This window comes from Rana temporaria, chromosome 5 (assembly GCF_905171775.1).
Source record: "Rana temporaria chromosome 5, aRanTem1.1, whole genome shotgun sequence".
Taxonomy (NCBI): Eukaryota; Metazoa; Chordata; class Amphibia; order Anura; family Ranidae; genus Rana; species Rana temporaria.
The window spans coordinates 339,979,175-339,998,162 of record NC_053493.1 but is presented as its reverse complement, the minus strand read 5'-3'; the positions used below and the strand labels follow the sequence as shown (position 1 = coordinate 339,998,162).

Here is an 18,988-nt window from a genome sequence, read left to right as displayed (position 1 = left end):
TTATAAACCACAGAGGAGGAACTAATAACTGCAGCTGAAGTAATATTGAATATATTATTAATAACATTAATATTTAATAAAATAACATTGTTCATTGTGAGACGAGGAATAGAGGGGATCCACAGATTGGTAGCCGAGGAGCTAACACTCCATGTAAAGCCATAGGTCTCCTTGTGTCTCCACAAAAATGGCGGCGCCTTGGACGCTCATTCCGCAGCTAGGCAACCGGCGTTCGTATAGAACGTCATTTCCGCTTTGTTGCTTGGGCGTGACCTTCCGGAAGTAATTGTTGCAGCTGTCTTTAAGGGAAGCGATCGGGCCGCTGGAGGAAGAACGGGCAGTGCAGCCGGGTGAGCATTGCTGTGCAATGTAGACTTATATTGGGGGGCGGAGGACATCCTGGGGGCACATTGTACACACATGGAGGGGACTGACTACATGGGCGCACCGCGCTGTTCTCTGGGTGTTGTGGGGGGGAGGGGTGCTTCCTAGTATACTGTTTGGCCTTTCCACGAAGTCATTGTTAGGACTGTACAATGGTGATATGATCTGTATGGTCACCATATAAGAGATTGTCTGAACAACACATCCTCCTGAAACTTATCACAAACATTCCAATCTGATTGTACGATCTCCTCTAGGTCTGCCAACAGCTCTGTAGTGCATTGGCTTTCCTGATTGGTCCTCATGTCACTTGGTTCAGGTAAACGTAAAACTGATTGTAATGTGTGAGGAGTCTGTTGGTAGCCATACACACACTTCCAATAAATGATCGATCTCCTCCGATAGGAATCGTCGATCAATAGCCAACAACACATTCCATTCATAGATCACGTATGGGGAAGTGGATTTCAATCACTAGCTAAAAGATAATTGTAACTTTGATCACGAGTTATCATCTCTGTGATTGTACCATGTGATCTGATAATCTGACCGATCGATATATGATCGTGTGCATCAATAAAGCATCTCAGTGCTTCCCATGGATGCAAACTAGGGGTGCGACTAAATCGATCAGAAGGGAAGTTTGTCTCTATGCAGATTTGATCACATTGATGGAGTACAACATGGAAGCATGTGTGGCCACCATAAGGCCTCATTCACATGGCTGTACTACCATGTCGCTGCAGACAGTCCCATATGTCTGTGCAGCGGCTGCATCCCAATTAACGTGAAAAGGACGGCCTGTATGGACATTCACACAACACCTGTGTGGGAAAACGCAGCCCCTGTAAAGTCTTGTTAAATAAATAACTAGGGTTGCACCGATCCCGAGCATTTGTCCGATGCTTCATCCGATACCTGGGTGGGAGTTCTAATCACCCCTCTGTATAAATAAAGAAGCTGACAGACACTTCTCTACCCCTCCCCCCGCGGCTTTCAGCTGCTTTACTGAAATCTATACAGGGAGATCGGTGCTTGTAACTCCACCCCCCTAGCGGCCACCAATTGTCCCTGACTGACCCCCCCATATCCTCCTCCCATCCCCCTCCATGCTCCTCGGTGCCCCAATTGTAAAAAATAAAATTGTAAAAAATAAAATAAAATTACTGACAGTGCCACTGTCACATGACATTAAAAAAAAAAAAGTATCGGCGAGTACTTGAAGAAAAGGATCGGTACTTGTACTTGGTCTTAAAGTGGCATCAGTGCAACCCCAAAAATAACAAAACAGCGCCCCCTATACTCCTTAAAGCTCCCGCCGTACAGCTACAGCGATTTGCACAGGAATGCCAGTCTGCCGCCGTCAGTCGACAAGTCGTTAGAGAATCTGTCACAAAAAAATCATCACATAGGAGACTTTTTGTCCATTATGTGAGGAAAAAAATAGGTTAAAGTGGAGTTCCACCCGTGTTTTTTTCCTAAAAAATCTTAAAAAAAAAAAAATTATGTTTTATACTCACCTGAAAGGGCTGTTGCTATGCGGAAGTAGATCTTCTGGCGCGTCCTCCGTCGCGGTGTCTTTTGGGAACTGTGGGCTAGATTCAGAGAGAATTTACGCCGGCGTATCTATAGATACGCCGCGTAAATTCAAAGCTGTGCTGGCGTATCTTCTTTCTGTATTCAGAAAGCAAGATACGCCGACATTAGCCTAAGATGCGACTGGCGTAAGTCTCTTACACTGTTGTATCTTAGGGTGCATATTTACGCTGGCCGCTAGGTGGCGCTTTCCGTCGGTTTCGGCGTAGAATATGCAAATGACCTAGATAGGCCGATTCATAAATTTACGTACGCCCGGCGCTATTTTTTTATGTCGTTTACGTTAGGCTTTTTAGGCGTAAGGTTACTCCTGTTCGTTCACGAATAGGGCTGGACGTAATTTACGTTCACGTCGAAACCAATGACGTCCTTGCGGCGTACTTTGGAGCAATGCACACTGGGAAATTCCACGGACGGCGCATGCGCCATTCGGGAAAAACGTCAATCACGTTGGGTCACCAAGAATTAACATAAAACACGCCCCCTCATCCATATTTGAATTACGCGCGCTTATGCCGGCTCCATTTACGCTACGCCGCCGTAACTTAGAAGGCAAGTGCTTTGTGAATACAGCACTTGCCTCTCTAACTTACGGCGGCGTAGCGTAAATACGATACGCTGTGCCACCGTAACTATGTGCGCCCCTACCTGAATCTAGCCCTGTGTGTTTCCCAGGAGACAGCCGCCCATTCACAAATCGCTGCACGAGTCGCGCATGCACAGTAGAAAACGGCTTCACTGGGGACCGACATCGCAGGCGACTAAGACAGGTAAGTATCCTTATTAAAAGTCAGCAGCTACAGTGTTAGTAGCTGCTGACTTAAAAAAAAATAAAAAATCGCGGGTGGAATCCCGCTTTAAGTTGAAAAAAAAAGTTACACCCAAGCCCATAAAAATCCCCCGCATGTATACGCACGTACAAAAACAAAACGTTGATTGCGATGCACATGTTGCATATCACCGCGCACAGACTGGTTTCTAACTTTTTCAAAGCACATTTGTCCAGCCCTGCCTTGGATCTCACGCTGCAGATATACAGAACAGGAAGTACACTGCTATATCTCAAGAAAAATTCCAAACCAAACATACATTTTTTAAAGTAAATCATATCAAAAACTAACAAACTTAAAGGTCTCCCTGCAGGCTCATGTCATAATGTGCTAGTATGCACTATAAAAAATAAAAAAACAGATCCCTCCAGCAGTGCGCTGTTACCACTGACGGGGATCCATCTTCACCTGGTCTTCCTTCTGGCTGTTTGAATGGCTGATCCGCAATGACATCATGACCTCAGCGCAGCTCTCTAAATGGACAGCATGCGGTTCATTGAGAGCATAGTGCGCATGCGCCGGTGACATCACTGGGTACTACACATGTGCAGGTTTAGGAGATATTCCCTATACCTACAGGTAAGTCGTATTATAGGCTTGCCTGTAGGTACAAGATAAAAAGCAGTTTTTACTACCGCTGTAATGGCACCCCCATGCATCTCAGAAATGTGAGTGCGTTCACAGCCGCCATAACACATGGTACTGCAGTACCCTGCGGTTTGGTGCAGCACACATTTTAAAAATCACACCCTCAGTACTTTTTGCATGTTGGGCAGCCCATTGAAATAAATGAATGGGCTGCCCTAAACACTTTGCAAGTGTGAACCCGCCCTCAGGGTACTGTTTAGGCACAATAAACATTTATACATGTTCCCTTCACTGTTTCCGATCAGGTCCATTTTGACCGTTTTGTTTTCAATGTGTAAGTAACCTATAAGAATGTTATTTGCAGGAAATGGGTAGTAAGCAATGCAGCTGCATTCACACTTCTACACCTTCCATAGAAATAAACGGTACCGCTTGTAAAGCAGAATTAAACCCTTTTATTTTTTACAGCCAAAGAAGCTGCCATCTTGGCTTCTGTTTGATCTGCAGCTGTCATGGAGCTACACTTAGATTAGTAATGACACCAGCCATTTGATGGCATGACACTTCGGTTGAGAAGCAACTGTGACGGTGATTCACGGCTTGCCTTAGAACTTTTTGGGCAAACAGTGGGTTTAATTCCACTTAAAGCATCTGAAGCGCTAAAGCTGCGTTGCATGAAAACTGCAGAGGATTTAATGTAACCCCTGATGGTGGGTGTGGATATTGTCATTGCATGATTGTACTGTATGCGCTAATGTGTGATAAATCAACTGTATATCTCGTGTATTCTTATAAGGTTACTTTTTATTTTCTAGACAATTGTATTCAGTCTCCTGCCAAATCACCTAATTAGGATGGGTATGTAATAACATTTTTTTGTGGTTTATATTGCTCGAGTCTTAAGAGAAGAACATTTTTCATTTTATTTTATTAGTATAAATGTTTTAAGGGCATTGTCATGCAAGTAATTTTTGGAAGCCACAAACTCGCTGTGGTTGTGTTGCTTTGGGGGGGGGGGGGGTAAATGAAAGGTCTGTATTTCAGGGATGTTTGTAGATCAGCTGTTGAGTGACATTTTGCAGGGCATGGAACTAGATACAGTATCACTGGGTTATATTAGTAGAATACAGAGCCCAGTTCTGAAGACCTCATGGCTGCTCTGTTTCCCCTTTTTGTAAGCAGGAATTGGAGGTGAAGTGGTGACACGTACCTAGTTAAAGCGGAGTTCCACCCAAAAATTGAACTTCCACTTTTTGGAATCCTCCCCCCCCCTCCGCTGTCACATTTGGCACCTTTCAGGGGGGGAGGAGGGAGAAGATACCTGTATAATACAGGTATTTGCTCCCACTTCCTGACATAGATCACCGTGGTGACCTACGCCACTTCCTGCGCCTAGACTGTCTTCTGGGAAAACAAACAGTTCCCAGAAGACAGCAGGGACCAGTGAGTGGATAAGTTCACCTTTTTATATTAAAAACATTAAATGCACACTTTTTGCAGGTAAAAAAAAAAAAAATCTATATATATATATATATATATATATATATATATATATAAACTTTTCACACTGAGGCCTGTAAAGCATTGAACCTGAAATCAGCAGATTGCGAGTGCACTGCCAGGACTCTGCAGATCCTCAGTACACGGTCTGCCCGTACCGCCAATATGGGCAGGAAGAATTAATGAGTTACAAGGACACTTGCCAGCGCCCTCATACATTGAGAACTACAAGTCGGTATTTGTAGTTCACTCCTTCACAGAGCTCTGTGAAAGAATGATGCGACTGTGTGAGCACCGCACGGCCATGTTATTTTTAAATTGTGACAGTGCGCGCCGTGAGAGGATCCCCACCCACTGTCACGGGGGGGGGGGGGGATTGGGGGAAGAGGAGGCAGGAGCTGGAACATGTACCGTATTTTTAAAAGGTGAAATTATCTTTTGGGGGGGGGGAGCATACTTCTATTCCAGCACTGTTCCCACCATGAAGTAAAGGGAGAATTTAAAGTGGTTTTAACCACTTCCCGACCTCCTCATGTACATATACGTCAGCAGAATGGCACGGACAGGCACATGTACGTACCTGTACGTCCTCTGCTAGACGTGGGTGGGGGGTCCGATCGGGACCCCCCCCCCCCTCGGGGAGCGATCCGGGACGACGGCGCAGCTATTTGTTTTTAGCCGCTCCGTCGCGATCGCTCCCCGGAGCTGAAGAACGGGGAGAGCCGTGTGTAAACACGGCTTCCCCGTGCTTCACTGTGTCGGCGCATCGATCGCGTCATTCCCTTTATAGGGAAGACACGATCGATGACGTCATTCCTACAGCCACACCCCCCTACACTAGTAAACACACACAAAGTAAACCCTAACTCCTACAGCGCCCCCTGTGGTTAACTCACAAACTGCAACTGTCATTTTCACAATAAACAATGCAATTTAAATGCATTTTTTGCTGTGAAAATGACAATTGTCCCAAAAATGTGTCAAAATTGTCCGAAGTGTCCGCCATAATGTCGCAGTCACGGAAAAAATCTCTGATCGCCGCCATTAGTAGTAAAAAAAATAAAAATGCAAAAAAACTATCCCCTATTTTGTAAACGCTATAAATTTTGCGCAAACCAACCGATAAACGATTATTGCGATTTTTTTTTTTTACCAAAAATAGGTAGAAGAATACGTATCGGCCTAAACTGAGGAAATTTTTTTTTTTTTATATATGTTTTTGGGGGATATTTATTACAGCAAAAAGTAAAAAATATTGCATTTTTTTCAAAATTGTCGCTCTATTTTTGTTTATAGCGCAAAAAATAAAAACCGCAGAGGTGATCAAATACCACCAAAAGAAAGCTCTATTTGTGGGGAAAAAAGGACTCCAATTTTGTTTGGGAGCCACGTCGCACGACCGCGCAATTGTCTGTTAAAGCGACGCAGTCCCGAACTGTAAAAACCCCTTGGGTCTTTAGGCAGCAATATGGTCCGGGGCTTAAGTGGTTAAGAGCCGTAGATTTTTTTTTTTTACCCTAATGCATTTTCTGTATTAAGGTAAAAACTTTATATGCAGCCTCCCCATAAATACTTGCCTGAGCCTGATCTCCATCCAGCACTGTGCCTGAGAGCAGTGGCGCTGCTTTCTCTTTCCATCCTCCTTGGAGAGCAGCAGTGGAAACAGCAGTTGATGTCAATCAAACCTAGTCGTGGGGCTGAGCCAATAGATACACACTGTGCAGCTTTGGATTGAGCCTGCAGGTGTGCCACCATAGGAAGTGGATCCCTATAATGGCATGTGGAGGAGTGGACAGCGCTTGCAGGGGACCCCAGAAGAGGAGGATTGGGGCCTCACAGAGCAGGTAAGTGTAAAAGGTTTGTTTAAAAAACAAAACAAAAAAAATCTTTACAATCACTTTATAGTAGACTCACTGAAATGTACATTTTCAGTATTCTAATTCTCTCCCTTCCCTTTTTTAAAAGCCAACATTCCTTCTTTTTTTTTTTTTACCCTCTTTATTTATTTTTGCTGCTACACCCACCCCCTGCCTCCATTTTCACTCTCCTCCTGAGATACAAATGTCACATATCTTAGAAGGCATTTTTTTTTCATTCATGTGCTCGGAGGGATCCCCAAATCTGGTGCATGCACAGACAGAGATCTGACACTGTGTCAAATTACATTTTGGCCTATGAATGGTAAAAAGTAATGTCTCGGAGATATGGGACATTGGTATCCCAGGAGACATTACTAGCCTCCAATCATAGAACAATATGTAAACAGGCATGGTGATGGATCTCTGCCTGCACATGTGCGAGATCTGGCCCATGTCATTGAGGGTCAACTACATGAACCAGGATGCCTGGCGGTGCAGGACCTGTAGTAGGCTAACGATGTGATAGGAGAGGACAATACTGGATCTGCTGGGATTGTAGGTATACTATCGCAGCATGTAAAGGGAAAATAGATTGGGATTTTCATTGGGAGAGCCCTCATCTTGCCTCCTGGCTCCTTGTTTTTCTTGCTAGAATTTGTCTTGGGAAAATCACACACAAATGTGGAATCCTATGGTGGCAGCAATAATGTGAAGCATGAAGAAGCCATGTTTATTTTCACCAGGCAAAAGCAGTTTTCATTACTGCCCTAAAGAAAACCATTGCTTAGGAAAAATATAGCTGTTGCCATTACTATTCTTATAAAAAATTGTAGATGTCCAGCGGCCATACTAATCAAAAGATTGTACTACTCTGATGTAGAAAAGGCAGGTAGCAGTATTCAATGTTAATGTATGTGCCTGCTTGGGTCAGTGACTCAAAGTTCTAGTGCTATTGTGTCAACAGCAAGCACTTTTAGGAGAGGACAGCAATGCTCAACACAAGGCGTAATACTTATAGGAAAGCTATACACACTCTGGTCTTAAAAGTGTTATGTTCCTGACAGCCTAATAGCTTTTCTTTTCTTGTGGTGGTCTAGATGGTGAAGAGAAAACATACGGTGGCTGTGAAGGGCCAGACGCTATGTATGTCAAATTGATTTCCTCTGACGGCCATGAATTTATTGTGAAACGTGAACATGCATTAACATCTGGGACAATAAAAGCCATGTTGAGTGGTCCAGGTATGTGTAAATTGTAGCTTTTAAACAAGAAATGACGTGTGTTTTGCGTTGCATGTTTTCATATGTTTTTGATTGCATTCTTTCATCAGTTCTTTGAATACAATAAGAGATTGCAATATGCAGTAGAAATACTCCAAAATATATTTGAAAATAATAATTTAGTATAAGACATTCAGGCGCTGGCATCTGTACTGGTTGCAGGCTGCATGTTTTTAATCATGCAGACAACTTAGGGAGATGCATTGGCTGCCTGGACAGCCACATGTCAAAATTTGACAGTTGTGCTGGAGGGGCTTCAAGGCCGACAGCATCTCTAAAATACTCAATTTTTATACCGTGTTTCCCCGAAAATAAGCCCGGGTCTTATATTAATTTTGGCCACAAAAAACAGTAGGGCTTATTTTCGGGGTAGGGCTTGCCACGCAATGTGCCAAGTGTTAATACCGTGTTTCCCCGAAAATAGGACACTGTCTTATATTTATTTTTCCTCCAAGAAGACAAACTATGTCTTATTTTCAGGGGATGCCTTATTTTTATTAAGCAGCAGCTTTACTGGTGGTTGAGGGGGGTGAGAGAGACTCAGACTGTTGCTGGGGGAGAGAAACCCACACTGCTGAGTAAAACAGGAGCCACAGCTTTACTTCTTCCCCTGGGGATACACAATACCTAAAGCAGAGCGTCCTGCTCCTCACTTCACTGAGGAGACTTTTACTTTCTATTACTCGCTCTATGCCTCAGCTTGCAGCACACACAGAATCACTATGTCTTATTGTTGGGGTATGGCTTATATTGCGCAAATGCTTAGAAATCCTGCTACGGCTTATTTTATGGGTATGTCTTATTTTCGGGGGAAACGCGGTAATGGAAAAAGTGCTTGTAAACTGCCAGAATCCTCGCCACTACAGCAATATACAATCTAAAATGTGTATGTCTCACCTTTCTATAGCATTGCTCGGCGCTTCATTGACTTGCCTTAGCTGTCTTCATTGCACCTAGGACTGCAGAAGGGGGGCTGAGATCAACCCCGCAGATAGGAGAGGAAGAGAAGGGGAGAGGAGTGAGGATGAACGGCGCTTTCCATGACCCGCTCTGAGCAATGCTGATACAGACTTCATGTCTCACACCGATGCTCACCCATTCATAGGAAGCTTTGTATTCTGTGAATCAGTCGGTGCATGTTGTCATCAGCATGCCCCTCTGACTCGGCCAGTCAGAAGAAGCTTTGTATTCATTTACAGATTACAAAGCTTTATATGAATGGCTGAGCAGTGGGACAGGAAGTCTGTGTCTCACCCAGCACTATGTACATTTTACTGTTTATACAGCGCTTAGAGCCATGCAGCACTTTATGAAGGAAATGGTTCATTTTGACCAGCTTGGTCCAAACAAACTATTTAAAATGGCTGCAAACATGGAAATCGGCTTTATTACTGTAAGTACAGGCTCATTATACAAGTGCTGGGTTTTACAGCCTGAACTTTTCTGTGCTGAGGGCAAAAGTGTCTTATTCCATACAGTCTATGGCTGCTATAGTGGCAACAGACTTTCAGGCACATATGAAATGTCACCCAAGTCATAGTAAGCCTTGTCCCTTTTCTGTAAATGATCATGGTATGATATTGTACAATCAGGGTTTTTTTTTTCCCCCAGTGTTGCTAAGTGGATGTAAACCCACTCTCATGCTTTCTAAACTACTGCCATAGTGCTGATCTATAAGGATATACATGCCCCTTGCAGGTACCTTTACCTGTCAAATGTCTCCCCTCTGTCTGTTATAAGAACTGAAAAACTGCAGATTCTGTGGGTGGGTCTGTTGTCTAGAGCTCGGTGGGTGGAGTCGTGATGTCAGTAGACTCCCCGCCCACCCATACACTCCCCTTACACTAATAAAAAAATAATGCCTGCTGTCTCCAGGCTAGTGCATGAGATATGTAAATAACTTGTTACTCACAGCAAGGGGGCGGAACGGACTAAGGTTTTTCTCTATAAGTCCGTTTTTTCATTGAACAATAAAAGAGAATTGCTCAGAGCTGGATTAACTCTGTGTGGCAAGACTGGGCACAGATGATAGGAAATCTTATATTGTATATTGTGACAGCAAAGAAAAAAAATGTTCGGGTTTACATCCACTTTAATTAAAAAAACAGCGTTTTACAAAACTTTGCTAAGCATATGGAATTTCAGAAAAACAATGTGCATTTTTTTTTTTTTAATTATTATTTTTTTTATCAACTTTATTGCCATCGCAAAGATTGATCAGCATTGCTTGTGATAGCCTGGAAAATTCCCTGGAAAGCGATGCATACTAGCACATTATAAAATACTTATCTTAGAACAAAGCACTCTAGCGGTGCGCTGTCACCTCTGACAGGGCATCCATCTTCCCCTGGTCTTCCTTTTGGATTTGTGGGCTCCGGCTGTATGAGTTGCCGGGCCTGCGATGCATGGGCCCCGGAGCCCACAGTGCATGTTTAGGAGATATTTACTGTACCTATGATAGGCTTACCTGTAGGTACACGTTAACAAAATTAGTTTACTATCACTTTAATGCAGAGAATGCGTTAAAAAAAAAAAAATGCAACCATTTTACTTTTTACCTCAACACGGTCTCCTCCTTCCTAATAGAAAAGTTGCGATTAACTTGCTTTTGAACAGTAAAATGAATAGAATTCAAAAAAACATTTGCACAAAAATTGTGCGATAGGAAAAAAAAAAAAAGGACTGCTATATTTTTATCCTGTATAGTTTTTGGTGTTGTCTGTTACCTTTCAGACTTGCAATGTGCATTTTACCTTGTATATGAATTGCTGCTGTTCTGGCAGCGAGGGGACCGCATTGCTCGGGACCTGGTGTGCGTGCCTGGCGGCCGCGATGTCCACCGGGGACCCGCGATTGCCCGCAATCACAGCAGGACCATGGATCTGTGTGTAAACACACAGATCCATGTCCTGTCAGCGGTGAGGAGAAAGGAGTGTGTTCCCAATACAGAGGAACACACATTGATCTCCTCCCCTTGTGAGTCACCCTCCCCCTACAGTTAGAACACACTTTAGGGAAAATATTAACCCTAGTGTTAACCCCTTCCCTGCCAGTCACATTTACACATTAATCAGTGCAGTTTTATAGCACTAATCGCTGTGTAAATGTGAATGGTCCCAAAAATGTGACAAAAGTGTCCGATGTGTCCGCCTCAATATCGCGGTCAAAATAAAAAAAATCGCAGATCGCCGCCATTACTAGTAAAAAAAAATCAAAAATATGTAGAAGAATGCGTATCGATCTAAACTGAGGGCAAAAAAATTATTTTATTTTTTTTAAAAAAATATGATATTTATTAAATCAAAAATAAAAGATATTTAGTTTTTTTCAAAATTGTCGCTCTTCTTTTGTTTATAGCGCAAAAAATAAAAACCTCAGAGGTGATCAAATACCACCAAAAGAAAGCGCTTTGTGGGGAAAAAAGGGCGTCAATTTTATTTGGGAGCCACGTCGCACGACCGCGCAATTGTCATTCAAAGTGCGACAGTGCTGAAAACGAAAAATTGGTCTGGGCAGGAAGGGGGTGAAAATGCCATGTATGGAAGTGGTTAAGCTAGTGCATTTTTGGTTCACTTACCTTTTCCTTCGATTTCCCTTCTGAATAATTTTACTTTGAATTTCTCACTTCCTGTTTCTCCTCGGTAAGCTTGCCCCCATCACCCGAGTTGCTCTGGCTGGGAGTTAGTCAGCATGGTTGCCCCCTCCCTTGGGACTAAATTCTTGCGGGGAGGCGCTGTGGGATGTATTCCCAAGGGAGGGGCGAGCACGCTGACTAACCCCCAGCCAGATGATGGGGGCAAGCTTAATGAGGAGAAACACAGAAAAAAAAAACATTTAGAAGGGAAATGAAAGGAAAAGGTAAGTGAACAAACAATGCACTAGCTTAAAGAAACCTATTTAGAATATAAAAAACAAACCTTTACCACCCCGTTATCATTATAAAATTGAAAAACAAGTGAGTTATCAATATGGTCAGTTTCCATAATTTGTGTTTTGACAGGCTCACATTAGGTTGCTCTGTTCCCATTAGGATAGATGTTTTTAGTATTGTAATTAGACGCTAACCTCCTTTTTTTTTTTTTTTTTTCTTTTTTTCCCCAGGTCAGTTTGCTGAAAATGAAACCAACGAAGTGAATTTCAGAGAGATCCCTTCTCACGTTCTATCCAAAGTCTGCATGTATTTTACGTATAAAGTTCGTTATACGAATAGTTCTACAGAAATCCCAGAATTCCCCATTGCACCAGAGATTGCACTGGAGCTCCTGATGGCTGCAAACTTCCTAGACTGTTAAATAAAGTAACTTATGGGAAATTACTATGTTAAATGATTTCTTTTGTATTTAAAAACTTCAGTTTTGGTTGGTATTTTATTTTTTATCCATGTAGCATGTTTGCATCCTTCTGAGTGATGTACAGTATGTAACCGTATCTTCATTCTACTTTGGCAAAGCAAGTGCACTGAAACGCTTTGCTTCCTGTCTTACATATTTTCCTTCACTGTAACATTAATAAACCAGCATGACAATTTGGTGTTGACGTTATGGTTCAGATCTTACTTTCTGGCATGGTCTGTCATATTTTTGACAGTTGAGGGGAAAACACTATAGTTTCTTCTGAAAATTTTCTTTAAATTGCCCTTTTCTTCCTCCTGTGTGGCTGCAATAGTTCTGAACAGAATGTGATTTATAGAGAGCAGAAGGTGTGAATCTGGCTTTCTGTCAAGCCTGACACATCTTGAATTTTGTATTAAACACGTCTTCTGTACTGCATGTTGTCTTGGAAAGTTTATAGATAAGCAACTCGTATTGTAATATTGATGGTTCCGAATGTATTTGTTACAGGTAATTATTACTGTACAAAGCACTGTAAATTTTATGCAGCTCTTTACTAGGGCTGCGCATCTTCACCGGTCTCACGATTCGATGCGATTACGATTATCAAGTCCACGATTCGATTTGATTCCGCGATGCATAACGATTGCAGCGCAAGTGCGCATGGCTCTCCCCCCAAAATACTAAAGGAGATGATCAAAGACTGCAGACGTGGTACAGGAGATGATCGGAGACTGCAGACGTGGTACAGGAGATGATCGGAGACTGCAGACATGGTACAGGAGATGATCGGAGACTGCAGACATGGTACAGGAGATGATCGGAGACTGCAGACATGGTACAGGAGATGATCGGAGACTGCAGACATGGTACAGGAGATGATCGGAGACTGCAGACATGGTACAGGAGATGATCGGAGACTGCAGACATGGTACAGGAGATGATCGGAGACTGCAGACATGGTACAGGAGATGATCGGAGACTGCAGACATGGTACAGGAGATGATCAGAGACTGCAGATATGGTACAGGAGATGATCAGAGACTGCAGACATAGTACAGGAGATGATCAGAGACTGCGGACATATAGACAATAATAACTGTAAATTCATGCATTATGCAGCATACCCAGCATGGAATTTAATACCTTTGAGTAAAATATTCTGCTTGGCACTGTAATCTCGTCCTGGAGGGGGCCCAGAGGCAGAGCAGTGATGGTGGGAGAATCATAGCTGCCTGGAAGATGTGGAGACAGATGTACACTGGATTAAAAGCACAGCCAAGTTATCAGCTCTGCACATCCTCCTCCTTCCCCTACAGTCCCATCTCCTCCATGTCATGTCCTCCTCCTCCTTCCCCTACAGTCCCATCTCCTCTATGTCATGTCCTCCTCCAGCCCCATCTCCTCCTCCTCTCCTCCATGTCATGTCGTCCTCCTCCTCCAGCACTATCTCCTCCAAACACTGTCCTTCCCATCCCAAGTATGCCCCCCCCTCTCCTCCTCCCCGATAGGTCGGTCCTTGGGTGATATATATTTCCCCGTGCTCACCTTGCTCTCTCTGGACAGCTCAGCTCCACTCTGATCACAGCAATAAAGCAATATTCAAACTGCCCGCCGCACGCAGCCGAACTCTTTCTCCGCTGGAGCCTATTGGCTGTGATCTCTCCCGCCCGCCAATGAAAACTTGCTGATGCCTCGAAAGGGGGCAGGACAGGAATGCACATGCATGAATACGAATGGCTCCAGATATGTCACACCCTTTACTCGGACCATAAGAAGTGTGGTTCCTTAGACAATAGGCCGGGATGACTGAATGTTTTCACTCGAGGCCTAGCCTGAAATCTGCACACAAGGTAACATCTGAATGGAGTGGAGGGACGGGGCTAAACATTGATTATTGGGGTCGCATGCATCGGGGACACCCGAATCGCGATGCAGCGATTATATTTGACACCCCTACTCTTTACATTGTAAATTCACATCAGTCCCTGCCCTCAAGGAGCTTACAATCTAAGGGCCTTAACTCACATTCACACATACTAGAGCCAGTTAACATACCAACGTGTCTTTGGATTGTAGGAGGAAGCCTATGCAGGCACAGGGAGAATGTGCAAGTACTGCCGTGGTTGGAATTTTAATCAGAAGTTCCCTACTGCAGTAGGGAACAGACACAAAAAATATGCACCCAGCATCTTTCCAAATAACTTTTGTTTATTTGGCGCGTGTTTTTTTTTTTTCCTTTAACCACTTGCATACTGGGCACTTAAACCCCTTTCCTGCCCAGGCCAATTTTCAGCTTTCATCGCTGTTGCACTTTGAATAACAATTGCGCAGTCATGCTACACTGTACCCAAATTAATGTTTGTGGTTTTTTTTCACACAAATTAAGCTTTTTATATATATATATATATATATATATATATATATATATATATATATATAAAAAAAAAAATTTGGTGGCATTTAATCCCTACTGGGGTTTTAATATTTTGCTAGATGACAAAAAAAAAAAGACCAAACATTTTGAATTTTTTTTTATTTATTTTTTTATGATACCAAACTGAAAAAAACAAGTATTAATGGAAGTCTTTAACCGTGGATCCAACTGTTGGGCAATTCAAGGTGATATTTTTGTGTTTCATCATGGAGCCCCATGTAGAAAAGTATCAAGGAGCACCATGTTCACTTAAAGTGTGGATTGAAGAATACATTTTATCGGATGATATCCTGGCGCCATCTACTGATACAAATTAGGTATGACATCTCAAAACTTGTAGCTGATGAGCAAAATGATTGAGATTCATGCAGGCAGTAACAGCCCGTATTTCCAGGGTAAAGGCACAACAGTACTCAGAAGCCTGAGACTCCAGGGGCCATCTTAAAGTAATAAATAGCAAGTCATGTAGCTGAGTGAAATTTTAGGATCTCTGTCAAGCCACTCGCTGGCCTATCAAATAATTTAACAGCTCCTTTATATTGCCCCCGCAGCCTGCTGGGATAGAGCATACTGTATTGGATTTCTTTATCTCTCAAACGCTTCCGGACATCATTAAAGGAACACCTTTTCATTACTGGGGTATTCTCAAAGCGCAATTCCTTATGTTTCCTAGATTCCGCCAGGATCATATCCCTGTCACGATAATTGAGGAACCTGACCAAAAATGGCCATGGAAATGCACCAGGGGGGACGAACTCCTGTGGGAGCTCTATGGGCTTGTTTGACCATGTAGGTGGGGGTAGGTCACCCAATTCCAGGATCTGTTTGAACAACTGTTCAGCATACATTGCGGTCTTTGCCCCTTCTGGTAATCCTACAACCCACACATTATTCCTTCTTTGTCTGTCCTCAGCGTCATCCTCCCTGTGTTGGAGTGCTCTTACCAGCTCCTGTAGCTCAGATAACTGCGAGCCCTGCGAGTGGGATGCATCCTCTACTTCGGATTTTCTGTCCTCCGTCGTAGTGAGCCTGCACAGATTTTATCCAGGTCATGCCTTAAGAGCGTGAATTCTGTGGCAAGATGGTCTATGTGCACCATTACTGCAGCCTTGCTGGCGTCTATAGCCTCCTGACTGTCCCGCTGCAGGTGCTGCTTTCTCCATCTTTGCCAGGTTTTTGGCGCTCTTGGGTGTTTGCACAGGAGGCAAGATGGCAGAGGCGTTGTCCCGGGCCTCGCGTGGAGCGTGTCTGGTGCTGTGCTGGCTTCCAGAGTTGTGCACTGCCGTTTGCATGTCCAGGATGTCCCGCATGCAGCCCCGTTGTGGGCAGAAAAAAGCTCAGAAAATTGGATTAGATCCAGGAGATATGTGGAGCTCCAGAGAAACACTTGCTGCCTCGTTCACATTTGGTCACGCCCCCCGAATCTAGCCTTATTAATGGCAACTTTTAGCCACACAAGATTGTAACCATTGCTGCATTTCTTTGCAGGCTGGCCTTGTTTCCATTTATTTTTTTAAAGTAATAGATTGAATTGCTTGAACTTAACCACTTCAATACCAGGCACTTTCACTTCCTTCCTGCCCAGGCCAATTTTCAGTTTTCAGTGCTGTCACACATTGATTGACAGTTGCGCCATCATGCAACACTGTACCAACATGAAATTCTAATTATTTTTTGAGACAGATAGAGCATTCTATTGGTGATATTTAATCACTGCTGGGTTTTTTATCTTTTGCTAAACCAACAAAAAAAGACTGAAAAAAATAATATATATATTTTTTTTTCTTAGTTTCTGTCTTAAAATTTTGCAAATACGTAATTTTTCTTCTTCCCTGATGGGCACTGATAGACTGCACTGATAGGTGGCATTAATAATCGGGGGACTGATTAATTGTGTAAATGTTTTGTCTAGGGTTGTCCCGATACTAGTATCGGTATCGGGACCGATACCGAGTATTTGCGCGAGTACTTGTACTCGCGCAAATGCTCCCGATGCCTAATCCGGATACTTTTTTTGGAGTGGGGGCGGAGAGCGGGCGGGAACCGATCAGAGAGGAGACTGAGGGGGCAGCGAGGAAGGCGGAGTGGAGGCGGAGAAGAAGTCTGAGAGAGGGCAGAGAGCAGAGCAGTCCCCAGGTATGTATAACATCACACTGGAGGAGAGCTGCTGCCGCCGTCTAGCTGTTGGGCGCTCAGGCCAGGAAACGGAACAGATTTCATTTGAATAGCTGCTGTTCCCCGCAGCGCGTCGTCATGGCCCCTCCCCCTTGTCGGGCACTTTTCCCAGGATTGGACAGATGATCTGTCTATCAAAGTGCCCGGACAAGGGGGAGGGGCCATGATGACGCCCGGCGGGAAAAACAGCAGCTATTCAAATTAAAGCTGTTATGTTCCCTGGCCTGAATGCCGATCAGCTAGACGGCGGGGGAGACGTGGCTGCATATGGGGGGGGGGGGAGACATGGCTGCATATGGGGGGGAGTCATGGCTGCATATGGTGGGGGGGGGGAGACATGGCTGCATATGGGGGGGGGGGGGGAGACATGGCTGCATATGGGGGGGGAGACATGGCTGCATATGGGGGGGGGAGAGATAGCTGCATATGGGGGGAGATGTGGCTGCTTTTTGGGGGGGGGGGGACACAAGGCTGCATTTGGGGACACATGGCTGCATTTTAAAAAAAAGTATCGGTATTCGGTATCGGCGAGTACATGAAAAAAAGTATCGGTACTTGTACTCGGTCCTAAAAAAGTGGTATCGGGACAACCCTAGTTTTGTCACATTTGCCAGTTACCGACCCTTCTCTCCTCGCACTGTGACAGCCCATGAGGATGGAATGCCAATAACCGGCAAGTTTGTCCCGTTTACCATTATTGGTGAAAGTAAAAGAAAATCACAAATTTTGAGTTGTCCCCAGAATAGTAATAGAGGTGAAATCTTCCATTGTGGACAGTTCTGGTCCCCAAGGAATTCCTTTATTAGATCTGTACCTGCCTTGTCGGGTGCCAACATTCCCTGTCCTGAGCTAAGATATACTGTGAACAGTACAGCAAATTTAGTGTTAATTTTTGGTCTGGAGGACTTGGTAGGATGGCTTGCCTGAAATACATTTTTCAAGTCTGTCAAAGTACAAAAAAAAAAATTTGTAGGTCAACCTCAGATAACCCATCCTATCTCAGTGTTTTTCTAGTGTCCTAAGAGGATGGACATTTTCTCTTCAGCCCTCTTGAGAAAAGCCTAACCAATCTTGAGTCTTTTTTTTCCCTTTCTTTTTGATTCTTCAATCTACTTCAGTCTAGATACTTCTAGGTACAACGTTTTGTACCCTGACCTACTGTGAACGTGTGAGGCTAGCTTGGTATGTGACCTTCAGTCACTGGGCTCTACATTGTTGGTTAAACCTAGCTGTGAAGTGCTTTCCGGTTCTAGAGCTGTGACATTACCTCCAAAATTGACTTGTCTGTAGAGACTTGTTCTGTTTAGTAAGACCATTCAGGATAAAGCACTGGGAACTACCTTCCTATTTGCACCACTGGGCGCTTATCAAATTTCCCACTACCACCAGTTTTACTTCAGCAAGGGATACCTCAGAGGGACTAAGTGATGATACAGTATTATCGGTTGCACACTCATTCATCATTTTATGTAGATGGAGCAACATCTCACTGCTGGTCTGTTCCTACCACCTGCTTACAGTGACCTGGTCCCCAGCAGCAACTCCTGGTGGGTATCTGATTTCCTTGGCTCGTACTCTGAGCGTAATTGCATCGCCACTACATGTGCGCAACATGACGGATATTAGGCGAAATGACGGACTAAGCAATGACATTATCCACTGGGCAGGGGCCTTGTGCTATGCACTCTGATGCAGTGTAGAGCAAGAAACATCCCACCTCAGCTTGCTACTCCTGCTTTTCATGCAGGATGTATGTATGGCTCCTTTAATTTCATCCATAAAATTAATGCGGCCATTCTGCATAGCTCTCAACAGAGGAAGTGAAAATACATGGCTCCCATAGTGTAGTATATTAAAAACCAGCATTTATTTATTAGGTTGTTATGAACTCACATTTAAAATTATATAAAACCATGCTTATAAATCAAACCAAACGTCCTATCACATCACTTCCGGTCCGAGTCAATCTCTCCTCTCGCCCTACGCGTTACGTCATGCTCATGTGAAA

At 43.8% G+C, this 18,988-nt stretch overlaps 1 protein-coding gene across 1 annotated transcript; it reads left to right on the top strand.

Annotated features, from left to right (window-relative positions):
- Positions 1-243: 243 nt before the first annotated feature.
- On the top strand, positions 244-12,801 carry ELOC (elongin C). Its single transcript, XM_040354434.1, has 4 exons — positions 244-350; positions 4,214-4,256; positions 7,855-7,998; positions 12,139-12,801. The coding sequence occupies exons 2-4, from the start codon at positions 4,253-4,255 to the stop codon at positions 12,327-12,329; spliced, it is 339 nt and encodes a 112-aa protein (XP_040210368.1). The 5' UTR covers positions 244-350; positions 4,214-4,252; the 3' UTR covers positions 12,330-12,801.
- The last annotated feature ends 6,187 nt before the right edge of the window (positions 12,802-18,988 follow it).